Source organism: Chelon labrosus (genome assembly GCF_963514085.1).
Source record: "Chelon labrosus genome assembly, chromosome: 4".
NCBI lineage: Eukaryota > Metazoa > Chordata > Actinopteri > Mugiliformes > Mugilidae > Chelon > Chelon labrosus.
Window position 1 is genome coordinate 24,569,701 of NC_140340.1, and position 26,282 is coordinate 24,595,982.

The following is a 26,282-nucleotide window of genomic DNA, read 5'->3' on the forward strand; positions in this document are numbered from 1 at the left end:
ATTGACCCCAAAGGATTCAGCATACACGTACATCTTCCTGTAGGGCAAAGGTCCCCATTTCAGCTTCACTTCTTTCTTTTTTTTTTCTAAATGGCATTTCCCAGGGAGACTTACAACTATAACACCTTCTTGACAGTTTTAGTTGTTGCATGATGTTATGAAAAACAATTTATTTATTTTTTTAAGTTCGTTCAAGATGGTTCAGTATCCTCTCAGGTCTCGTGTAAGCTTGCTAAATAGTTGTCCGTTTCATGTTTCCTTTTGTGCTTCATTCCAGACTTAAATCATCTAAGCAAGAGTGAAAAGAACCCACAAACATCTTTGCTGGTGTTTCAGTCCATAAATAAAGGGGTAAAGGGGTAAACAATCCAGTCAAAAGCTAGAGTAAATGCTGACTTTTCATTCACCACCTCACTGTGTCATTTTGTGCCATTTCACTGGGACCTGTCCGGCTCGATCTTGGACTCCCCGTTCTGCTTGTCGTTGGACTTCTGGGAGAGGCGCGTGGACACGGTGGTCGCCTGCACCACAGCTTTGAAGCTGCGCTTTCTCTTTTGGACGTTCTGCTCCGGGTGGAAGATGATGACGTACACCTTGGGGATGTAGAGCATGCCCAAGGATACGGTGGCGCTCAGGCTCATGGACACTGTCAGGGTGGTGGTCTGGATGAACATCTGCAACAGAGACACGGGGGAATGAGAAAACCTCTCTCGACTCTGGTCACTGTCCGCTGTTAATTCTTGAAAATGTCATAGAATTCTCTGAGTTTCAGCGTGCAGCAAATAATTCATTACATCATTATGAACAGTTTGAAAAACAACACGATGTATGTATGTACTGATATAGACTGTCATAATACATCATGGTTTCATCTCAAAACAGGGATGGTGGTGTTCTTCGCCTGATGAATGATTGATGACCCGCTATATGTAGTCAGGAAAGAGGCTCTATTTATGGACTTTGACCACTTCTCCTCTTCCTTACTGCTCTTTCTCTTATTGCATATCCAACAATAATAATGAGATGTGACTTCTCCTGAGATGTGCCTCCAATACATTATGAACTCATTATTCAAGAAAACTGTACAGGTCATGAATAAATAAAGCCACGCATGTCATAAATAAGACATATTTGTTCCATGAATAAGTCAGACATTGTACACTGCCCTCAGCAGCAGAAGCTCATCCTGGCATCTCCCAGGCTGACACACATGCAGCAGAGTTTCTTTTATCATCCTTGACGTACTTTTTATGTGCTCCTCTCTGTGACCTCTTCACTTCTGAAAGAAGCTGTGGTGATTTACCGTAGATGTAAAGCTGATTGTGTTTTTGTGCCCAAGGCGAGCAGAGAGACTCTGGATCAGTGGATGGAGCCTCTATACGTAATTTCAATCATCAGACAGGTATCACCTCCTCCTACACGTGATCCCAGGCATGATGGGAGCACAGCGATCGCTCCTTTCATGAGTCACACAAAAGTTACAGCCTATATTTAGGCCTTTTGCTACGTGATGATTAATTGAATGGGATGGCTGGATTGGTCTACGAGGGGTTCCCATCTCATCTGACCTCCTTTCCCTCTCTTTTCTTAATTCACTTCATTTCCATTCCAAGGAGGTGAAAAGACTTTGAAAGCACCTCGGGCTTTAATTGTTTCGGCCTGACTGAATCATAATGCAGCTCTCTATTAGTCAAAGCCTATCTCTGTTTTTCAAATATTCCCCCTCAACAGTCTCGTACTTTGCGACGGCAGAAACTAGCCTACGAGCTAAATGAAACTCTCAGTACAGTGGAGGCAGGATGTCCCTGTGAGTACAGCAGGAAGAAAATATGATATGACAAGCAACAATACTCGAATTTCAGTCTGAACATCTGAGGAATTCACTGTTATTGTGTATTGCACAATTAGTTTAGCCTCATTGTTTAAAGCCCTGGTATTAATATAAAGGATCCACAGGAAGTAAAGAGCCTTGCAAATGCTTATAAAGAAATGAATGTATTTATACATTATATATTTTATACATTTTTTAAAATGACTGTAATCAAATTTATTAATAAGCGGGTCAAAATTTTATTACACATGTTTGAATTTACGCTGCTGCATCAAAAAAGCATCAGTGGATGTGGAAACAGAAATGTAAAGATTGGCTGCTGTTATCTGTTTTTGTTTTTGTGGTTACATGCATGTGATTATCTTTGCATTTTTTAAAATAATTCATCCAGTGTCTTCCACTACAGCCCTGTAAGAATGTGATGGGTGATTAATGGGTAAAGGAATGGATAATGAACACACATAGCTACAAGCAGGCATTTCAGTAGCTATCTGTATTTAACAATTTTGTGGATATAATGATTCGGCTTTTCCATATGATTACTGATGGACAGTTATTTGCTGTTGTTGTCGTTCTCTTTAGTAGAAGTGGTTCTTTCATAACACATTAAAAGGGTTTATATTATTGGATTCTCTAACATGCATTATTGTATAAAGACATGTTCTGGAATTATTTCAGTTTGAACTATTTCATATGGTGCTGTTTTTATCAGCTAGTAACAGCAATTGCTAATTGCATTATTATTATTTTATAAACTTTCCTGAACGGAAATTTGGAAAAATCTGGATTTTCCTATATCCACTATCTAACACTGACCTGTCCTGGCGATGGCCCAGACCTCCCCTACTCCTCCCCTAAAGTTTATTAATCCCCGGCAAAAACCTACTGTCCCAATCCAATCGTTTGGTGGGCTATATGCGGTGATGGACAGAGGAATAACATCAATGTAAACATACACATCAACTGAGTGCCATGGAGTTGAATTTGTTTACAACAAAATGGCTCTGACCATTTTTTTTCTCTGTATTGGTTGAAACACACCCTAAAATGAAATGACAATTGCATGGTACCAAACTCAGAATAAACCCAATTAAAAATGTTAAATTTCCTACCTTCTCCGTTGACTGTGCTGTGCCAAAGAAGATGGGTACAAAGGCCAGCCAGACGATGCAGGTGGTGTACATGGTGAAGCCGATGGGCTTGGCCTCATTGAAGGTCTCAGGAACTCCTCTGCTCTTGATGGCGTACACCGTGCAGGTGATCATCAGCACAATACTGTAGCTCAGACACAATATAAGGGACAGGTCGGACATGTCGCACTTGAGCACTCCACGGGCAAACTCGGGATTCGGAGGCTTCTGTTCCTCATAGTCGATGATGGTGTGGGGGGGCATCACGCCAAACCAGATGAACACCCCGAGTAACTGTAGAGAAAGGGGCGTTAGATTGAAACAAGAGACCTGGCTGATGTACGTGAAAGACACGTTCACAAGTTTACCTGCACTGAGATGAGTATAAAGGTGATAATGAGCTGAGAGGTGGGGCTGATAAACTTAGGGGGTGTGACTGATTTCTTGCCCTGTTCAAAGATCCGGTAGATCCGGTTTGTCTTTGTGAGCATGGCGGAGTAGCTGATGCACATGCCTAGGCCCAGTAGCAACCTGCGGAAGGCGCAGACGGCCACACTGGGCTCTGCGATCATCAGAAAGGTGATGAGGTAGATGAGGAAGATGCCCGTCAGCAACACGTAGCTGAGCTCTCTGCCAGAGGCTCGGACAATGGGCGTATCGTTGAAGCGGATGAAAGTGACAATGACCCCGGTGGTGGCCAAGATGCCCAGGATGGCCAGGAAGACGGGGATGATGGCCCAGGGAGAGCTCCACTCCAGCTTGATGATGGGTGTGTTCCGGCAGCCCGTGCGGTTCTTTAAGGGCCTCATATCAAAAGGGCACATGCCGCAGGTGAACTCATCCAGCAGGAACTGGTAGCCATCACACAGCTCGCAGTGCCAGCAGCAGGGAACGCCCTTCACCATCTTTTTCCTCTCACCAGACTCACAAGGGAAACTACACACAGATTCTGGGATGTTACGGTCTCCACCCGACCACTGCATCTCCTCCGGCTAGAATGGGTACACAATCACATACACATGCTGTATCAATATGATGAGTGTTTGGGGAATAATGCAGTGTTTCTGTTTATTTGTTGAGTTAGCTGAGGAAAAAAAAACAACTCTGTCAATAACATGTAGGCCCATGCCAACTATGGAGGTCCACCCAGCAGCCAGTTAGCTTAGCATAAAGACTGGAAACAAGACAACAGATAGCCTGGTGTTGCTAATTCCAGTAAGTTATTGCCGGAAGTTGTCCCGCACACGACCCTCCATAAAACCATAATGCAACTCTTTGGTTTTTGTAAGAAATTACCAAATGAGATTAAAAAATGTTATCCAGTGAGCTTTAGGTCTGCCAGTAAGCAGATGTTGCTACCGCTGAACCCAGTCAGACTAGCTGTTTTCTTGTTTCAGTTTTGGGGCTATGCTAAGTTAACCGGCTTCCGTTAAGAAAAGGAACCTTACAAGTTTGAAAAAGAGTCTTTGGAAAAACATTTTGTTTTCTTGACATTTTGTTTTTACCTGTCTGTTCAATCTGAAGTTTATAGTTTATAGTCTATAGTTTATAGCTGAACATGGAGACAGGGAACAGGAAAAACAGCTAGCTTAACATTTGGGCAGAGGAAGATCCCCTGTTTTCGGTCTTTATCCTCAAGTAAGTCAATTTCTATTCTTCTCATTAGAAAAATGCAAAAAAAAAAAAATTTTAAAAATCATTTCCAGGTGTACTTCAAATACAAGCGCATTGAAAACAGATATTTACATTGAGTCGGAGGTGGTTTGTCCACTGGCCAATAACCTTGTAGCCAGGGTTGCTGACATTGGACATCTGGTACTGGAAGATGTCATAACGACCCGGAGCGTCTCCGTTCTCATTGAACATCACTCCAGTTCCTGCGCTGCCTATTAGGTGGAGACAGAGTTTTAGTGACCCGAGAAAAAGCAAAAAGTGATTCTGGAGCATTTTTAGCGTGTCTACCAAGCACCTATATCTTTAGTGGCAGAGACAACACCCACACACTGTTGAATGTAGCTTGCATTGCTTACTTCAGTCTTGTGCAATCATGTGAAAGCTGAGTGCAGGATGCTTTTTAGTGAAGGCTCTCCTCTACGTGTACAGTCTTTCAGTGCACTCTGTTCTGTTGACCTAACATGATTGAATGTTCCTCTCAGGTCCCTGCAGGCACTGAATCAGAAAATCTTCCATAGAAGACAAGGTCATCCAGCAAAGGGAGAGCAGTAAATAGGATGCTTTCATAGAACGCTTTTTTTCCCCTCTAAACTGTGACTTTTTCATTAAAGACGAGGATGAAAAGCAGTAGCGTTGTGTATAGAGAAGAGCGAGGAGGCAGCCCCAGGGAGGGGTCATGTTTTGGAGAGCTACATTCTGAAGTTAGCAGAAACATCTCAAAGCGTGCATCTTCAAGTTGACCTCCCTTCTGCTATTTCTCTCTTTAAATTTGTTTGTTTTCGAAACTTGTGCAGTGACACAGAGCAGCCGTGGAAAAGTAGAGGCTTTGTCCCACATAAATCTCCTTTAACCGAATGTTTTTCTTCCAGTTCAAACATAGTAATTAAACTCTTCTTTTATGTACAGTATGGCACGTTACATGAGAGGGATAAATAAGAAAAATAACCAGACTGAAAGTTGAAACCTCACCATTAAAGGTCACAGAGTGAATGTACTGGAGGAGCATCCGTCCTTCCACGGGGTCCATCTTGTCGCAGACCCCCATAAAGCCAGGACAGAGGTCCTGGTGCATGCTGTGTAAGGCGTGGGCCATGGCGTATACAGCGTCAATCACAAACTGAACCTTGCCCTCCTGTTCGTACTGAGAGTCTCGACTGATTCTTTCTTCACCTGGCAGACAGTGAACATGTCCCACGAGGAGGAGATGAGAAGACAAAGAGCTCACTCACACAGTAAACTTCCCTGCACACTGATCGGTGGTTTTCTTACCTGTACATTTTCTTCTGCCGGGGTCATATTTTATGCCAGGACGAGTTAGTTTGCACTTGAAGTCATCCTCCCAGAATTCTGCAAACCAGATGTTTCTCCTGTTGTTTTCTAACGACCTTGAAGTGAAATACTGATCGAACCCTGAAACAATTCACATTTTATTTTCATGAAAATCACACCTACCGATCAAAACGACAGGCCTTTGATTGATATGCTGGAGTATGAATCTTGTGTGTTGTTTGCACAATGAGATATGGCTTTAACTCAATCTAATATCACTATCAGACCCATCATTCATTTCCTTTAAGGATACGTTGCTATTAAACTCATCTATCAACGTCATATGCCACAGGCTGCCTTAAGTATTCATATTGCATCAAGCTGGTTGGACTTAGATCTAATAATCTGATTTAATATGTTCTCCTACCATCAATAGAGGCTCTCTTGGGCAGGATGGTGACAGCACCCTCAGCCACCTCCTCCTGGTCTTGAATTGGGGAACTTTTGGCCCCCCAACTGTCAGAGCCGACAAACAGGAAGTGTCCTGTCAAGTTAGCCGTTTTGGCAGCCTCCAAGACCCGTCTGAAAGAGGACATAATATACTGTACTTGATTATGTACTTTCTGGATTGCTTCTCTGCATCCCGGCAGAGAAGGATTATCAAAAAGGACTAGGCAAAAAAATATAAAACAGCAGCCTTGTGCAGATTTTTGTCAACTGGAGGATTTCTACATCTCTGCCATGGCATGCAGCAGAGCTCCACTCACTTGATGTCGTCTTCGTTGGCAAAGATGATGACCCCACGGGCGTTAGAGGTCTCCATTAGTCTCTTGATGATCTTATCAAACTCCCCTGGTCTGGGTTCTCTGGGAATCTTTATAGACTGTGCGATGCACAGCCCTCCTGTGTCAGAAACAATGAAAATATGTTGGTATGATCGCACATGTTTTTTTCCTCACTGCCTATGACAGTAATCATGCATGCAACACTCTTACCGATCCATATCATAACACAAAAACAAGGATATAAACAAGGATATAATTATAGTGACATTTTACCCTTCAGGATGACATTATGATCAGGCTAATTAGCAAATGTTAGCCTGCTAATTCACTAAATCACAACAGTGAATAGGTTTTACTGTTATTTCAATATATCAGTGTCGCCATTGTTAGCATTTATCTCAAAGCGCTGTGTCTGTCCACCCTCATATAGCCACTAGCATGGCTATAATTCAGTCCCTAAACTAGACATAATAAATGATCACACTGTGTAATAATTTATAATCATATAACTAATAATACAAAAGTGGACAGTCATGCTAGAGTCTGCACTGTTAGTCCAAGAACTTTGGACTCATGCTAACACGATCACAGTGACATTGCAAACATGCAGGTGCTATGTTTGCTGCCTTAATTTGGCATGTTAGCATGCTAATATTTGCTCAGTAGTACAGCTGAGGCTGATGGAAATGTTACTGGGTTTTAACAATATTAATATATAATACAATGCTTTGGTTAATTTACTAAAAAAACACACAAATATAAGCATCATGACGGTGCAAATGAAGAAGTCAGGGATCGATTGATCAGAACAGCAAACCTTGGAATAGTCTGGATCAAAGTGTGAGACTGACAGCGCTGCTAGAGTGGCTAGAAACAAGGCGGTGGTATAGCAGTGTACTGATCCCTGATGTACGTGTATTATTTCTGATCATATTGAATCAGAACCCTATTTCAGCTTTTAAACCCATATGATGGCTTGCTCTGTTGTGTATTAAAGGATTGCTCATTCCTATTTTAGTCTTTTAATGAGCGAGAACAACACAGCTTTACAAATGAGTAATCCCTTATTGTCACAGTTGTGATTTCACATTCATACAGTCGCAGACACGACCTGCTTCTCTGGATATCTGTTGGAAGGCGTCAACACCGCTCTCTCCGTAGTTGCCCTCAGAGGCCAGTGTGGAGACGTAGTTCCATCCCATGGCTTTGACTATGTCCAACATGGCCTGGGCCTGGTAGGAGTCAGGAGGCACCACACGGGAGAAGAACTCGTAGCGGCTTTTGTCGCTTAGCTCCGGGGCAGTGGAGGCATAGCTGATCTGGGGGATCTGAGACACACAGATATATCAGAGGGGACAAAAGGGTCAGGTCAAGTGGAAAACATGGAAAGCGCTGATAATTAGGCCAGTATGTAAATCCAAAGGTAAAGGGAATGACAAATAGAGGAAGCGAACCGTGCCAGGGGATGACGCACCACTTACTCACAGACAAACCCTGTCTAAGTGGAGGCCTTCGACATTAATACTGTCAATTTGTAGTGCATTAAAATCCCCAAACTAGACTATGACAGAGATCTGTGTGTTCTCAGTGATTCTCAGAACTGAGGCAACCTCACAGTAATGTCTGTGCAGAGCTGGTTCGTGTCGAGGATATAGCCAACGTCACGGTGAAATACAGATGGCAGGAACCACAGCAGTAAAAGCATTTGTTTGGAGAAAAAAAAATAGATGAGAAGATTATTTTACTGGTGTGCTACTTCTTTAATGACACAGTTTATGTGGACGGTCTCAACCCTGGACCTGCTAATGCTGGTCCCCCAGCGTGGCTTAACACTGGGCCCTCTGGGACGGGACGAGGAGAGAAAGGTAGACACAAGGGGTAGTGAAGGGAGAAGGAGAGAGGAGCGAGAGAACCATTTCACAGATTATCTGGAAGGATTATAGGGGTTTTAGTCAAATTACGTTAAGCACAGAGTGAGAGACAGAGATCAAGAGACTAGAAAAAGGTTAGCATTTCTCAGCTGTAAGCCATACAATATATTTAATTCTGATGAAGCTTTAATTTGCTGCTCTGTGCGAAGTCAACTTTACTGGTCAGCCTCTGTGTTCCACAACAGCACCAGGAGTGAACTTTCTCCAGACCGAAACTCTCCTAAAAGCTTGTGAGAGAGCGACGGGCCCACAGAGAGACATCGGTGCCCAGAAGAGTCTGCATCGGTGTTAGCGAGGCAACTCAAATGTTTGCATACAAATTTGGAATGAGCGGCCCAATTTCTAATCCTCTCCAAATTAATCCCACAGAAGCATCTGCACCAATTCACTTACTACAATCAATGAGCTGTATCACTAACGCAAGTATCCTCTTACAGTCCAGTCCAGTCAATAACGGACTGAAAGTGTCTCAGAAATATGATTGTGTGTCTAGGGAAAATGTGCCTTCCGGTGCATTCCAAGAGGTTCATTAAAAGTTGAAAGAATATTAATTGCGTTTTTCTGAACTTACAGCCATTTTGAATTATTAAAGTTAAAGAAAATTAAGTTTCGACTGCAATTGCTAAAGTTCAAAACAGTGTCCTGAAATGCTGGATGGTACAAAATTAAAGGGATTATTAGGAATAGGGTTGCAACTAATGAATATTTTCACTCTCAGGTCAACTACTTAGTACATTTTCAATTAACCTACTTTATAGCCTAGTCATTTAGTCTATTTTTTTAAGCTTACACTGTGCACCCTCACTTTGCTTAGTTTGTAAAGCCCAAAACTCATAGATATTATGGTTACAATGATTTAAAACAGAGAAATTTCAGGTCCCCAAATAATTTCCTGTCAATCAGTTAAGACTCAAGAGTATAAGGAAGATTTAAAAAAGGTTTTCTGTAAAAAAAAAAAATTGCATTGAATGACTGCAGCATGTCCTGTTATTGTCCTATTATAGACCAGTAATATAAAATGACCTTTACCTGAGCTACAGCTTTTTGTTTGTTCTCCAGCTACTATCAGAAACATAATAACTGTATGTGTAGTAGATGCTGAAACATCACACACTCGAGAGTGTACTGAACACGAGACTAGCATCCTGAATCCAGAGAGCAGCACATATGGATGCTCGGAGGAATCGCGCCATTTAGCTAAATCTACGCCACGCTGGTCACAAGTTGCTGTTATCCTAGAACCAATGTCATCCTGCTGCCCTGATGCTCTATTTTCAGCCCAGGGTCCTGAGCTGCTGAGAGGGGCTTAGTGGAGGTTGGGATCTATAATTCTGTATTTAACATCTGCCTTGTATGCAAGCGGTCCCTCCTTGGCTCTCGACTCGACACACCCACCGTAAAGATCTCTGCAACAAGTAACATCCATGAATGTGGAAATGTCTGGTTTCATTTTCATCTCAAACAAATTAGGCCAATTTGGCTAGTGTTTATGTTTCTTCTAGATTTGTGACAGAGTACATGATGTGGGATTTACACTGACTTGGTATCACATCATCACTGTAAGCAAAGTGTAATCACTGTAATCAGTGATCATAGGTCTATTGTGTGAGAGAAAAAAAACAACAACTGAACACTGCACACATAACATGGATTAGCCTGCAGAGGCCAACCATGACAATGGGTTCACAGCACTGTGAGAATGTGACAGCCAGTGATACAGAAGTTCATTCAGATTATACACCCTTTGAGCTCTTTGAGTTGCATTGTCATTCTCATTTCAAACTGAATACGTGCACTATTGACTATCTGAGTGAGATGTTAACTTCGCCATGTCCATTGTTCAGTGAATTCTTAGTGATGCTATTACAAGCTAATGATGGCCAATGTCCACATTATCAACTAAGGGTATTTCTGAATGATTCAAATTTAAACCTGCACCTATGCTTGATAACCAGATCTGTAGTGGACTAACTGGACAATACAAAGCACAGGTGGTGTGAGTTCTGACACGTAGGCAGTCTGCTGGTGACTGACGACACTAAAATTCATGATCTATTCCTAATAGTTCATTCTCTTGAGTACTGAGCAACTTGCTGACTCACTGGTAATTGTTCTCTAAGTCTGCCTCTTGTGGCTTGTGACATCGCTTACTTCCATTGAAGCATTTTAGAGGTTCAACTAAAGACACCTTGACCTTGGCTTTGAAAAGAACTTATCTCTATTATTACGCCCCCGGAGTGGAGATGGGAAAGAGGATAACAAGTTAACCATTCAGAACATCCCAAGTGTCCAGTATTTATATTTCAAAAAGAAGGAGAAACATTTCATGAATAATGATCATAGTTTTGTGAAAACTGTTTTCTTTTAATCATCTTGGGCCCCAACCTCATGTGGTGGCACCACTGCTCCAACTCATGTGCCTCTTTTACAGACAGATTCAAAAAAGAAAAAGTCTCACCGCAAACAATCTCAGAACGTTGGCAACCATGATGGACACAGCGCTGCCAGATGCCCCGATCACCCCGACCACCCGCTCTGGTTTGGGGATGATGGGAGGCTCTCCATTTGAGCAGCGCACATCTGAGGTGTCCTTCTGGATGAGGGCCTGGACGAAGGTGAGCGACTGCTCCAGGGCGTAGGTGTCTCTGGAGCAGGTGTCCAGGATCCGAGCCCCGAGAGTGATGTTAGGCAGCAGGTCCGGGTCACTGTTGATCTGGTCCAAGGCGTACAGCATGGCCTCCAGCCGATGGATCCCCTTCTCTCTCTTGATGTCCCCACAGGGTACCCCAGCGGGCCCTCGGGAGTGCATCGGGAAGAGCCCGCCCAGGGTGATGTCTCCCTCGATTTTGATGGACTGGGGCTGTGTGCCCTGCTGGGCCCATGAGGATGGACCGATACACACCAGCAGAACCCAAAGCAGCTGAAGCCATGCGTGGTATCCAAACGATGCAGCGAGCCAGCAGCACTGATGGGACGAGCGGGCCTCTGATGTCATGATGATGACCAGCAGAGTTACTGACAGCACCAGGCCACTCCCTCTACCTTTGACACCTGGGGGTGTTAACATCTAATTATCAACACATCATAGTCACTGCATGCTACAAACTGTCTGACTGCTAGCGCAACTTTGTCCTTTAGATCCTTATCCTTCCAAGCATTCCCAATAAAAGAGTTTTAAAGCTGGACAAAAACATTTCTTCAGTGCTTAGCTGAAGATAACATTATATTCAGTTTAATTCATACTTTTATTTATATAGCACCAAACTGTAGCATATGTCATAGCAAATTCAAGGCTTATAACAAATGTAACACAGACAAACTCAACAGTTCAACCTTGAGCTTTGGTTTGTCACATTTGTGAATATAAGTCCCAATATAGTCCTATAGCTTCTGATGAAAACATGTCAATAGGATAATAATAAATATATAAGAAATATTTCTTCATAATTCTGCTCATCATCTGTGGAGTTCACAGGGTCAGTGCTAAAATCATGAAAGTGTGTAGATGCGAAACTAAACTTGCAGTCTAACTTCTGATTTGATGCAGAGATGAGAAAATGAAAGAAAAATGACAAAATATAAGCCTTAAGTCTAAGTACACACTTAAGCTGTGGCCGAAGTAAGACTTTTAGAAAGCATGCTGGAGGACACAGAGTGAATACTGGGAGCTTTTATCCCGAAGGGCTGAGAGCCCATGATGGAAAAACACTATAAATTTTGCAAAACAGAAAACATCCCTAAACCTTCACAGTATTTCATGCTCCAAAAGCTGGAGCAGGTTAATTATACCTGCACTAGGGTGGCTGGCAAAACCCACAGCATTCAACTGAACTCTTGCATTTTTTTTAAATTACAATAGCAAATTTATTTTTTAAAATCTGTATAATTTGTGCACAGCAAATTATTTATTAAAGGTAACTCGATTTTATTTTTACATGCCGTGTCCTTACTATGTAATGCAAACTTAAACATTTATGAGGCTCATTTTTTTTTCTGCACTTTACTTGAAAGTGTAAATCATGGAAATCAGTTGAAGATTCTCCAAATTGGTAAGAATAAGAATTGAATGTGCAAAAACCTTATCCCACAACTGTTGCAGACTAATGAAAAAATATGATTGCAGGAAACATACAAGAAGGTAAATTCCTTACTTCTTACCTGCCCATTCTTCATCAACCAGCGTTGACTTTATCCTTCACATGAGCTCCTCCATGCAGGCCTCCGTCCATAGTCCAAAATGTGATTTTATATGTTTAGAGGCAAGGCTCTCCTCTGCTCACCAAAAGTAAATCCTCTATCATCTCAGATAGTGTGCGTGCACTCCCAAAAATAACCAAAACACACTAAAATCAACGGTCTGAAAAAGAAGTAGCCGTGATTTCTGGAAACAAAATGAAAACCCTGAGCTTTGAGGCTGTAGGGTATGGTGTCATGGCAGAATCAGAGAAAAGTGCAGAAAAAGCGCAACATTACAGCAGTGAGATTCTACAAATCACTGCCAAATCCCTTAAAAGCTCTCTCTCTCTCTCCCGTTCCTTTTTCCTCTATGTGCATCTCTGTCTAGGCACCCCCTCCCTCTCTCTCTCCCCCTCTCTCTCTCTCTCTCCCTCTCTGTTGAACCCTCTCCTCACTCACTCACTCTCTCAGAGCACTAATGGCCACAGATTGGGATTATCATGCAGGCGTCTGTGAAGAAAGCACTAGGTGGACTAGCCCATTTTTATTTTTTTTTTCATACAGCCGAAGCAAATGCAGACCCCTCCCCCTCGGCATAATGGAACTCCGTCACTTTGAGAGATTAGATGAGCAGCAATTTGATTCATACTCCCTCTCACAGACACACAAGCACGCTGACAACACACACACACACACACGCTTTCACACACCTGTCACCGCTGGCACAATGGTAGAGAAGATCAGAGCACAAAATAGGTTTCTGCACCACAGAACCACAGAATGCAGCTGGATTAGATTTATTATTGATTTGGGTTGATGCTCTGGGGAGAGCAGCCCCCAGATCAGTTTGCATCTCATCTGTCAATTAGAAGCTCAAATGTACAGCAGTATCACTACTGCCGTCTATTGTGCCAGCATATACAGTACACCTTTAAAGAGTGCATCAAGTATTTGTTAGAAATTAAATCTCGTGAAGAGAATTAGGTGAAGATATTTATGATGATGAATGGTTGCATGCATGGAGAACAGGGCAATCTACAACATCATACTATTTTTGGAAAGAGTGAAGTTGGAAGTATTTAATTAATTCTTTATCACCCCCAAAATTAGGAGTCTTTTTTTTTTTTTTTTTATCAATGAAGCAGTCATGTTGGAGACATTGTGGAGCAGTAGATCATTCACATGTCTTTTAGCTCTGTCCTGTTATTGTACAGTTCTGGCTTATTTGGTTATCGTAAAAATTCTGCAGCATTATACACCCAAGTCATGTGAAGTGCTGTATTTTTGTATTTTCACCAGCACAAGATGATTGACTGAAAGTAGTGAGTGAAATACAGCTGGTGCATAACATATGAATTCAAGAGGATCAATGTCAAGTGAAATGGGAAAAATGAACTATGTATTCTGGCCAACGCCAGATGAGGAATGAAATATGGATGTTAAAGTGTGGTAGAAATAATACAATCCAGTATTTAGAGTTTTTATTCTGATAACACTGTTAAAATACAGATAAAGGAAAACGGTATAAAGCAGACAACACAGATTTTCCTCTCATGCCATTATTTCAGATCAACACAGTAGAAGTCTCCTCTGTGAACTCAAGACAATGAAGGTCTGATGTTTACTAGTACCTGTGTAAAACATGACACTTTCTGTTCAAAATTACCCCAAGAAGACAGATTTCTCCAAGCCGTCCTCCACTTTGGTGTACTCCAGGTGAGATTTGAAGTACTGGCTTTTATATCGTGGACTGTTACGAATGTACTCAAGGTATTCAGGGGTCCCAGGACAGATGACATTATCTGCCAACAAGATGCTGCCTTTTCTCAGGAGGCCACACTCCTGATTAAAAAAAAACAACAACAGCAAAGTGAATGTGATAGCAGAGAAAGAAGAAGAGCTTCATTTGTATAAAAGGAGTGCAACAAACTTGCCTCCATCAGCTTTGTGTCAGGGAGGTAGCGGTCTTTCCAGTGATCCAAGAACACCAAATCAAATGTTTGCACCCCATACTGCTCCTTCATTTTGGGGATCAAGTCACCAGATGCTCCTTCGACTAACTGGACCTAAGAAGAAGAAACATGTCTTCATGTGGACTAGACACACTGTGAAAATCAGTTTCTCTCAGACATCTGGGTTTACCTTGTTTTCTACTCCTGCCCAAGCAATGACCTGATGAGCGATTGCAGCAACTTCTGGGTTAAATTCAAGAGTGATGAGTTTGGCATGAGGTGGAAGCAGGCTGGCGATCCGCACCGTGGAGTAGCCACAGTAGGTTCCCAGCTCCAACACTGTGGCTGGGTTTACCTCAGACACCACTGAGTCAAGGATACAGCCTGTGGCGAAATGAAGGGACAAAAATATATAAAGTCAAGTCAACTGAGGTAATGGTTTTACTCATGAACACACAGAGTCACATAATGAGGAATCTGTACCTTTCTCATCCCCCACATTCATGGCCCACTCCTTCTGCCTGCAGAACTGATCGATGGCTTTGACCACGCTGCGAGGGTCTCCTCTAGTGGCGTTTTTCTTTACTGCACCTAAGATCCGCTGGAGTGGAACAGAAAGACAAAAACAGAACCGTTTGGTGTCTAAAAGGCAAAAGAAAGGTTTCCAGCATCGACATGTTATTAAAATGAACCAATAAATGAATATCTGCACTTTGGTTTGTCGTTTCCACCTCTCCAGTTTATTTTGCCTTGTCATAGCACATATGGATATCGTGTTGTTCATCGTCCTTCATTCATATGTGTATGTATGTATATGTTGCGTAAACATGTATATTCCATCTTTTAATTGTGAGTCCAGTGTGCACCTGTATCTGTACTGTACTTATTTCTAGTTTTGTATCTAGGAACTGTCCCTCTGAGGTTTTTATTAACACACACAACTACCTTTGACAAAAGCACTGCACTTATGGACGGGATAATAGACAAGAGTCTCTCTCTGTGTCAGTATTCATTTAAAGTGTTGATAAGCTTTACGTTCAGTTTTAAATCTGACTGAATTAATTCGTCTTCTACACGCATATTGTGCACGTGGCACAATATGACTGTATATATTTTTAATTCAATGGAGTTTACACGTGAACACAACATCATTTGCATGCAGCATTATTCATGGAGGGTCACAGGGGGGCTGGAGCCTATCCCAGCTGGAGAGGTCTCCAGTCTATTGCAGGGCTAACACAGAGAGGCAGACAACCATTCACACTCACATGCACACCTATGGCCAATTTAGAATCACCAGTTAACCTAATGAGCATGTCTTTGGATGGTGGGAGGAAGCCGGAGTACCTGGAGAGAACCCACGCAGACACAGGGAGCCCTGAATGCAGCATTATTCTTTGTATTAATCTAACCTCAGCGTGTGTCCTGCCCCTGCACACCTGCTTCTCATCAGCTGATCACCACTGTGAGCTGCTACCTTCCTGAGCAGCTGTTTCTCATTAGCTCATTAACTACTTGTGTCTTCTGTATAGACTGCACCTTCTCAAGAGGCTGACTTCCTGTTTCTCTTCAGCAAACACACAACATACTTTCAAACTGTGCCTTAGCTAAGGCATAGCTGAAACTCGTGTGGGTGTGCAGAGCCTCAGAAATTATAGGATGATTCATGTTACGTGTTTTAAAACATTTTCAAATTATATCAGGGGTTCAAACCAACAACTTTCAGTCTTCATATCTGTTCTCTGAGTTCTCTGTCAAACAGATAAATAGAAACACCATGCACAACAGAAACATATTTCATATGTACATTTAGGTTTAGTGTTGTGATGGGTGGAGATTGCTAAAATGCCTGACCTTTTCCAAATAATTTCCAAGGATATTTTCTCTGTCACAAACCACTCGGCCTCAGGTTATATTTTCACAGGATCATATTATTTTTACTGCATGTCAGAGGCTTTTGGCTGCAGGAAAACCACAGGTGTAACTAACATTAATAATAACCAGTGTTGTGCATGAACGACATTCATTGAACATGTTCATATTTTTATGAACTGTGAACTGAACACATAATTTTTCCAACTGTGAGCGTAGACCTGAGTTTTGCTCAATCTAAAGGGAAATAATGACGTTCACCCCAGTTCAGAAAAAAAAGAAAAAACTTTTTTTACGACAGCTGTCAGGCAACGTGCGATTTACGCATACAGCATAGAGATGGGATGTATTGCACTTTGAAGGGAGCCGGATCTTGAGGAGCCGCTCCTTTCAAAGAGCCGTTCAAAAGGACTGGCTCATTGCTACGGTCATTTAGTTTTCAGAAGTCAACCAGGGGTAACTCATTTTTATCAAGGAAACGATCACTGGTAGCAAACATTTCACAAGGTGGTGCTATATCCCCATGCTTTGACAGTGACAATTACTATTTTGAATTTTCCCTCACCTAAAAAACATTGTGGCACATTAAAAACTATGCAGGCCGTTACCGTACCGACAGTTAAATGTGGTAGGCTACGTTATCTTGCACTGTCAGCCAGCCACAAGAGCTGCGAAGGTGTCCCCTCCCCACCCACCCACCCCCAACTTCTGGGTGGGGTGGGGGCGTAGACGGATAAGTGATGATGATTGGCTAAGGTAGGGTAAGGTTTCATGGTAAGCCAATCAGCGGCAGGGCAGTGTTCAATTGGGCGGATGTTGTTTACACACAAACGCGCTCATAGTATCACGGTTGCCGTTTTCAAGGTGGAAGTATAAGCACTACTTTAACCTCATTGAGGTAAAAGGCAAGAACACACGTGAAGTGTACATTACGCTCAGAATAAAATCTAATTCTTAGAAGCATTTAAACTTCTTTTTTTTTAAAGTAACGCAATACTTACTTTCCCTGGTAACTAGTTACTTTTGTAGTGGAGTAATTCAGTTACTAACTCAGTTACTTTTTGGGAGAAGTGACTAATAACCATTACCATAACAACTAATTACTTTTTAAAAGTAACGTGCCCAACACTGCTGATAATAACCCTATTACAGTGAGCCAGTATGCATAATAGCAGGGTGGTGAGTCATCAAGATAGAGCACAGCCATTGTAGTGTAAATGGTATAAACTACACCTTTTACAGGTCAGTTGTTTCATGATAAAATCTATTGCTGACCTGCATTTGCCTTCTTTTATTTTTTTAAACAGTGGCATGAGTCAGGGAACAATTTTCTGTCAGCTTGACTCTTGAGATCACGATTATTCATCTCTCAGTCTCCTGTTCTTGCAGGACTACATCACACCAGTCTAGTTATTGTGGCTGAACTTGTGATAAGTGAGTGTTTGTTGAAGGCTCACCTGAGGACGTGTGGACTGGGTCAGTGTGTCCAACATTCGCTCCACAATTGCAATATGCCAAATCAGCGCCAGTCCTGCGTGATACTGCACAACAGTGGGAATCACCCATCTGTACAGAGCATACAAAAGAGTTGCCCCACCGGCGCAACTGTACAGAAGAGTCAGCCACATCCTGCGAGACAAAGAGCTTAATCATCAATTCAGCATGGTTACAGCGTAGTGTTGCATTATAAAGCAAGCCTGTGTCTGTTAATGAAGCACAGACACAGTGCAATAACAACACATCTGCATGAGATGAATGAAAGCTCTCATGTCTCCCCTCACCCTACCTCTCCCTTTGTGTTGTGCTAATGAGATGGGTATTTACTATGCTGTGTACGGTACTGTTACTGTTGCTACTATCTTCTCCATCAGCTGCTGCTGCCGTGTCTAAGCGCTACACCCTCACACAAGTCAATATGATCATATCACAGCAGGATATTAGTTCATATCAGCGGCAATAAACACTGGTAAACACATCACGCAGTGCTTTATGTGCAGCTTTCCCACTCTCAGCGACAAATTGTCTACTTAAATATGTGAAGAATAAATGAAATGGGGAAGAATAGAGAAAAAAAAAAGAGAAAAGCATGGCCAGAATCCCAAACAAGAGCTCCTTCTGTTGGAAAGCAGAGAAGAGCATGGTTGGAAACAACTCTACCTGGCACTGAAAATGCAACTGTGAAAGACCAGTGGTTGTTGAGGTAATTCCTTTTGATTTGGAGTTTGAGTTGCATGGCAACTGCTTTGGGGTTAAGAGCTGTGTCACAAAAGGTAAGAGCCCTGGGACTTTAACCTTTACTTTGCCTTCTTTTTAACCAGAGCTCCACTAAACTGAAATGCAGAATAGCATAAGCATGGCTACGTGAACACACACGTTCAGAGTATAGACATAACTGTTGCATGTTGTGTATACAGTCTATCTGCATTCAATCTATAGCAAAGACAACCGTAAAAGGTACACAAATAAAAGAACAGAAAGGACAACGAGACGAGAAGATAAACATCCATAAAATGTGTGTTTGCAACTGAATGCACTCTTTGTTCTTTTGCAAGGTCATGCACCACAGTCCAGAACAGGAATTAAAACCCAACTGGGTCGTTGCCACTCTTTAGCAACACAGGAACAGGAAGTCTTCTTAGAAGCAAAAAACAAAAACTGCACGCATTTGTAAAGGGTCTCTGCTGAAAATCTATATGAAAATAAGACTTACATGTATATGCAGGCGGTGCGCTCTGTCTTCTTCTCACCTCGTGGCTAGAGGAAAATGTGTGAGTTTTCTAACAGTCGGACACACGCCTGTGTTTCCATGAGACTAACTCCTCCCCTCTCTTCCTTCCATCCCCCAGCTCAGCGTTGTGCTGAATGTGAGCATGAAAGGAATGTACAGCAGACGTAACAGTCAACACACACACACACACACACACACACACACACCCCACACACACACATTCAGTGACTGCAAAAACTAATTTAATGGCATTTAATGATTTATTAGGGTTTCATCTGAGTGCTGTTGCAACCACTATTATTTATTATTTCTCTTTCTCTTTTGATTACATTTTGAGTTTTCTTCAAACATATGTAAAAGACATTTGGTATCAATATGATTAAAAGGACTCTTATGCCAGTTTATTGAAACTCAATATCTTTTTTCTGTAAGACAAAACTGCTCTTTGGTCATTACATGGTTTAAACACCAGTTAAAATAATGAAAGACCAAACAGCCCAAGTGGGAATAGGCTGCTGGTGGGGCTAATAAATATTAATGAAAGCTGTGCTCATGATGCCAGCACCAGTCATCTCCCACAGCTAACCCAAGTCCCATGTGACAGGAAAAGTCCACTGGTCTCTGAATAACACAGAGTGTGTCTAGGAGGCGATCCAGGGGTGTTTCAGACACTCTGCAGCTGTGGCTCTTTTCTCCGGGAGCAGCTCCAACATTGTTGAGAGAAAAGAACTGAACTGAGCGGCTTCCTCCCGTGGCCACTCATACTTATCCAGTAGTATCTCCAACAAGCTCCAAGGTTTCAGTTTTGAGATGTGCCGCAATTGTCCTGGAGAAAGGAGAAAGTAGACTAATACACCAGGTTGCCTTTATGGATTAATAATAAGGTAATTATCCCATCATTGCTACAGATGAATCAAAAACTTAATATATTGTAGGCAACTTGTCAAACACTCTACCAACCAACAGCTGACTGAGGCGTCTTTTATGATAAAAGTATACAACAACAATAAACAAAAAGCAAACAGCCTTTCTGATTTTTAATAAACTCATTCACTACAGGTCTTTACCTTTACGGTTGAAGTATCGTTTGGAATATCTCCCTGACAGGGCAAACTGTGATGGAAGAGGTCCCAGCAGCTCAATAATGTGAGCAATGTGATCTGAGTGGAGATGAGAGTACATACTGTACTATAAGACATTCATTTAAATTGAGACAAAGTGGTTGTTGTGAACATCACAAACCTTCCTCGCGGGAGAATTTGGCTCCCGACTGGGGGTCAAACAAGTAGTCACCTGTGGCCAACTCAAAAGCCTGCAGCACAAACAAAGGGGTAAAAATAAGAAGTAAGCATATTACTTTCTGAACAAATATGCATCATACAAAATTTATTGAAAAATGCAGGCTCTCAACTTACCATGCAGGCAGTGCTCCAGATGTCGGCAGGTGTGTCGTAGTCAGCACCAATCAGCACCTCTACAGAGCGATACTGACACGTCTGGATGTCTTCAGTAAAGTGTTTATGCTGACAGCAAACATATTTAAGTTTATCCATGAAATAACAGGCTTCTTACATGCATGTGACTATATGTGATACTGTCTTAACCACAGTTACACAGGCACACAATTTAATACTAGCAGAACTAGTTGTGACACCTCACACCTCCCCTCCTAAATCATTGCTCAAACATGTCCTTACTCCTCAGTCAGCCTTTTTAAGGCCAGTGCTTTCAGCTACATGCTAATGTTATTTGCACCAGCTGAGTATAGCATATTAGGAAGCTAACATTTGCACTTATTAGCACTAAGTATAGCTGCATCCCCATAGCCAAGCTGCTACTGTGGCTAAAATGTTTTACAAATGAAAACTGCCTTCAGACAAAATAACATCTTTGCCCCATTATTCTCAATCTTCCAAGTAAAGCATAGCAACCACCAGTGGGTAAAGCAGATTATACCATGTGTCTTTCTCAAGCTACATCTCAAACAGCCCACACAGTCTTGTGTCACTGCAACATATGGTAGCTGTGTTTGTCACTGGAGGGCACTGTAAATATGGCTATTATCCTGTGCACCTGTTGCAAGTTGTGTTAAAATTTTATAAACTAGCTCTTTGAAATAGAAATAAAATTCAGGATAAGCTCCAAACACTTCCCCTGAAACACATTTTCTTTTCTTTTCATTTTTGCTCTGCCTTTTTTTTTTTTAGATTTCAGAAAATAATCAAATTGAAAATAATCAATTTGTCTGATTTAATGCTGTTTTTTAAAGCAGTTTTTCTGTGTTTGTTAGCTAAAGGTGAGCAGAGCCAGCATCCCAGTGCATCCAGAGCACAGAACACTGAGCAGTTGCAGCTGAATTTATGACGACATCTGCATATATCAGCTCCACACAATTCGTAAAGTTTGACAGCATGGTAAATTTAAGTAATGTAACTGTCTGAAGAGGAAACCATGTCTTCTCCAAAGCTCAGAAGCCAACTGGAAGTTGTAGTATTAAAGAAAGTGAAGTATTATTGATCATTATTATGCCACAAAGAATGTATGCACTTCCTGCTGGCTGATTATTTGTCAGGTTAAATAATGACTCACCACCCAGCAGGCGTTGCCCAGGTCAGCAATCTTGATGAGGATTTTGTCAGCATTCTGAGGCTTCAGTAGATCCAGCAGTACATCTGAGTCACTAATACCTAAAACACATTGTCAGCGAAAAAGACTCGGATAAACACTTGGCATACTGATAATCTAGGTAATTATCTCATGTAAATACGCAGGCCAAAATACAGATTTGTTCCGAGCTGTAAACATTACGTTCCCACAGAGACTGCTGACATTATAGCTGAAAACAACACAAATTTCCTGAGACTGACCTCGAGGAGATAATGGTGAGGCTGGAGGAGGCCCTCTGTCTGCAGTCTGATGTAATAACACTGATCTGGAGCCAGAGTCAGGAGCGTCTGTGCTGAGTTCTGTCCACGAGCAAACAGAGTGTCTGTGGCTTTGTGGAGCTGAGTCCGGTCCGTCTTCAAACAGCAGAGTCTGTCTCCTTAACTTCAGGTTAAAAGAGGTGAGCTTAGAGAAATAACTGGCATTCTGGGTGCTGGAAGTAGCAGTGGCATCAGACAGCGATACGTGTGGTTGGTCTCGTTTGTGGTCAGCTGCACTCTCCTGTCCTTGTCGACTTCTGGCTTTCCCAGTCACCCTCTTCATCGGACTCCTGGAGACCTTGTTAGACTGCAGTGTGTAGACAGTTACGGGGAAACCATATGAGAATGGCACACAAAAACATCTTTAACTTGTGGAAGTGCAGCAAATCATGCAAATTGTAATGCAGATTGTGCAGTATTTGAAGATGTCTGAATTCCTTATTCTTTTATGTGAGAAATAACAAACAATCTTTTAGTATTACTTGTGTTTTTATCTTGTGACTGTGTTAGTGACTCTTGGTTAGTCTGTATACTATAGAGGAACAGGTTGCTAACGACAAACTATAGTGACAAGAGAGCAGCAGGTGCTGGAAAGGCATCAGAATAAGCAGTTGTGTCATCCTACACAAACGTGTGGCAAGAACACATTCAACTTTATAGTGTAGTAAAGAGGACCATGCCAACATGAAAAATATAGCCCCTGTCTGATTCAGTATTTCTTGCAGCAGCCTCTGTTTAATGTGTTCATGTAAAAAGAAAACAAAACATCCATCTTACCCATTGTCCAAGACTGTGAAAAGCCCCAGTCAGCTTACCCAGTAAGTTGGAAAAGCTCTTAGGAAACAGAACAAACACAGCATTCATAATACAATTACCGCGAAGTTAAAATGCATAACTTGGGACTGTATTTCAGGTTACACACCTGTTTTTCTCTAGATCCACTGTTCACTGGCAGCGAGTGAAAGCACCGAAAAGAGACACAGAATGTGCGAAGGAATGAAAATAAAACAGCAAATATCATTTTTCTTGCACTTAAACACGAACACATATATAACACTATAACAATATAAAGTTTCCTTATACACATCAGTGAAATCACTAGCAAACGCAGCACTTACCTGGTGAACTGGTGAACGCAGAAGACACAGGCAGCTGCCACAGCTTGGTGCTGGATGCTAGCTTTTGAATATAATCCTCGTCTACTCTCAGGAGGATGTTTTCTGGTTTGATGTCTGTGTGGATAATCTTGCATTTAGTGTGCAAGTAATCTAAACCTTGTAGGATCTGTGGTAAGGAATGGAAACTGAGTCAGCGTTGGCACATCATGTCCATGAAGAGCCAAAAAAACAGTCTATTCACAGACAGACCTCAGTCAGTGTTTTTTTTTTTTTAATAATACGATACCTGTCTGAGGATGCTCTTAACGCAGGGCAGAGGGAGGCCAGTGTAGTTGGACTTAACGATCCACCTCAGCAGCTGGTGGCCCAGAACCTCCAGAACCATGCACACATCTGGGGAAGAATTAAGGAATATGCATCTTCCTGGAGAGCAATTAGAGTTTATTGGGTATTTGGAGAAGGCCAAAAAAAACTAGGTCACACCACTGTGGCACAAAATACACTATGTGATTAAAATGGAACGTCACTGTAAAGGATACGCTCTCCGTTAGCTCCAGAGATCCTGAAGTCATCAATGAGATGCACAATTCTCTCACGTTTACAATCTTGGGGGTCACTGTCCCTCACCTGAGGGTCATACGTTAGACACATTATTATCAGCAAAAAGTAAAATGTTATAATTAATGAGGACACATGGCTTCATAACATGGTCATTTTTTGATTTGATAATCAAGTTATATAGGTGTTTGCATTAAAATAATTCAGTCATTAGTATCAATAGAAAAGGATAGGCTAAAATTTCCATTTCATACAACCATTACACACACGCACTACAAATGGTTGTTGGTGTACTGCTATATTGTATAGGGCGTGATTGATAATTTTGCGGCCCGGGATATAATGAGTTAATTTTATAAAACTTGTTTACAGATATGGGTCACCTTCCAGGCGTTCTATACCACGTTTGAAGTCAGCAGCCCACTCCTTCACCATATTGTAAGAAAGGGCATCTTCCCCTAGTGTTGCTCCATGTCTTTGTGGACCTCTTCGGGTGATAAGCACATGAGACAGAGGTAACAGATGACTGCAGAAAAGCCAGTGCACATTTTCTCAGACAGAGCTGACTTTCAACTTCAATTACCCAAAAGAGAAATACCACAACAATTAACTTCAAGTATACTTCTGCATAATAACTCTTCAAGTAAGAGTTGAAATGCACATCTTGTGTCGTCAATTCTACCTTAGGCCACAAACTTATCAATATCCCTTCATATAAGCACTCAAAAATGACCAAAATCTGTTAAGCGGATAGTAAAAAATAGTAAATCCACATGTTCACACTGACACATTTCAGAAGTTTGATCTCATCCAGTGCCGTCTCTGTGAACGTTTGAGCACTCTTCACCACCTTCAGAGCCACAAAATGCCTCTTCCTGCATGCAAACAATTAAGGCAATAAGTTATGACTATGTTTTTACTATAGAGGTTTACACTATATTAGGGTGTTACGTAAAATAAATCCAGAAGGTCAGACCAGTACTTACACTATGTCCCAGCAGAGCCACACAGTGGAGAAGTGACCCCATCCCAACTTTTTAACCACTTGATAACGATCAACAAATATTTCTCCAATTTCCACAGGATAGTAACCACCTGCATTGCAAAAGAAAGCAGCAGACTTAAGCATGAAGATCTCAGCCATTGTTAGGGGTTTTAGTGTTGTATTTTGCCTACCTATGCCATAGTCTGCAGAATTCTCTTGTTGCTCTTCGTAAGATCCCTGCAGCTCCGGTATATGAGAGCGATTCTGTACAGCTGGAGGGGTGTTGGGGTGTTCGCTGGGTTTAGGACTCCCTGATGTGACTGGGGAGGGTTGTGGGCTGGGTTTCTCGGGTGGATTAGAAGAGCTAGATGAAAGCAGGGCTGATATAGCCGCAGCGTAGGATGACGACATGTTTAACTGGAGCCTGATGAGTTCAAGCACAGCTGAAGATGGGCCAAGCTGAGAGCAGCACTCAGGGAGGAATCTATAACAAAAACACTGTTAGCCGGTAACACAAACTGACTGAGGCGTTTAATCATGTGTGGGTTTGAAGAGGTCAAGGGCTTTGTCTGTAGCAGATAGTTTTCGCCTTTAGCTACTGATTGCAGTAGGCTGTTTGCTATGACATTTTAAAACACGCCGTGTATGTTTATTTTTAGCTAGATGAATGGCATGTCAACGTAAATAGCTCTTGACCCTCGCCCAGCTGCAACTGAATGCCTCCTGACATTGCATGATCCTCTGCAGTGCGGGAGCCACTGCTGTAAACACGAACTCCTGGCCATTTAAATTCATGCATGGTCACTCACATCTGGCAAGAGGAATTATTAAGACAGTTAAGTAATTAGAAACAGAAAGCACAGACTGCTCTCACTGCAACGTGATCGGATCATAGTGTGGCTTTAAAATGTTATTATTAGAAGTATCTTTATCTTATGTTTATCAAAAGATATTGATGTAGGAGATGAAGTCACCTGACACTAAATAAATGGAAACATACCCAGTATTACCGGTATTTCAAAATAAAAGTCCAACATTTAATCAGCACTACATAAATTCTTGCTAACATAATAAACCAAAGAAATGCTGACATAATCCTGACACTCATTTACACCATCTACAGTTGTTCATAATACACGACTTAAATTTAAATGCTAAGACTTTGAGCTGTCTTTTGCATTTAAAACTAAAACTTTTTACACCTAACTGAACATTTAACATTCTTCAACTGTAAATTAATTTAACTCTTATATTTCTTGTTTGTATTTTGTGTACACTGACTCTGCATTAAGAAAGGACACGGTTTTATTCTGAAGGTTTTTACAGGAAGTCGGATTGATTCCAGTGCT

General features: G+C 41.8%; 3 protein-coding genes across 4 annotated transcripts; all 3 read right to left on the bottom strand.

Annotated features, from left to right (window-relative positions):
* Nucleotides 1-291: 291 nt before the first annotated feature.
* LOC311486810 (metabotropic glutamate receptor 6-like) lies at nucleotides 292-12,793 on the bottom strand (the record flags this gene model as incomplete). The annotated part of the gene is given in 12 exon segments (XM_084542822.1): nucleotides 292-674; nucleotides 2,944-3,255; nucleotides 3,330-3,953; nucleotides 4,708-4,847; nucleotides 5,605-5,805; nucleotides 5,905-6,045; nucleotides 6,332-6,486; nucleotides 6,672-6,807; nucleotides 7,801-8,017; nucleotides 11,079-11,638; nucleotides 11,641-11,671; nucleotides 12,779-12,793. Coding segments are annotated over 12 exon segments (2,772 nt in total). The 3' UTR covers nucleotides 292-434.
* A 1,469-nt stretch (nucleotides 12,794-14,262) lies between these two features.
* Nucleotides 14,263-19,472, bottom strand: comtb (catechol-O-methyltransferase b). Of its 2 annotated transcripts, XM_084542836.1 has the most exons (6): nucleotides 19,331-19,472; nucleotides 18,078-18,249; nucleotides 15,232-15,349; nucleotides 14,939-15,132; nucleotides 14,731-14,862; nucleotides 14,263-14,638 (listed from the first exon to the last, which is right to left on the bottom strand). In XM_084542836.1, coding segments are annotated over exons 1-6 (798 nt in total). In that variant the 5' UTR covers nucleotides 19,333-19,472; the 3' UTR covers nucleotides 14,263-14,458. The 2 variants fall into 2 exon arrangements, with proteins under 2 accessions (XP_084398962.1, XP_084398963.1); XM_084542837.1 differs by lacking the exon at nucleotides 19,331-19,472 and having other exon boundaries at nucleotides 18,078-19,253.
* Nucleotides 19,473-19,667: 195 nt separating this feature from the next.
* LOC311486825 (SRSF protein kinase 3-like) lies at nucleotides 19,668-25,344 on the bottom strand (the record flags this gene model as incomplete). The annotated part of the gene is made up of 13 exons (XM_084542841.1): nucleotides 19,668-20,174; nucleotides 20,416-20,508; nucleotides 20,591-20,660; nucleotides 20,764-20,871; nucleotides 21,938-22,035; nucleotides 22,216-22,579; nucleotides 23,050-23,106; nucleotides 23,195-23,220; nucleotides 23,391-23,556; nucleotides 23,677-23,783; nucleotides 23,930-24,017; nucleotides 24,736-24,823; nucleotides 24,935-25,344. 13 exons carry the CDS (start codon nucleotides 25,342-25,344, stop codon nucleotides 19,990-19,992), a joined length of 1,860 nt encoding a protein of 619 aa, XP_084398967.1. The 3' UTR covers nucleotides 19,668-19,989.
* Nucleotides 25,345-26,282: the final 938 nt, after the last annotated feature.

Excerpts from the sequence above, each read along its gene's own strand:
- comtb (XM_084542836.1), bottom strand. Across the intron at positions 15,350-18,077 it reads CCCAGTCCACACGTCCTCAG|CGGATCTTAGGTGCAGTAAA; the intron begins GTGAGCCTTCAA and ends GTTCCACTCCAG. Across the intron at positions 14,639-14,730 it reads CTGACACAAAGCTGATGGAG|GAGTGTGGCCTCCTGAGAAA; the intron begins GCAAGTTTGTTG and ends TTTTTTAATCAG.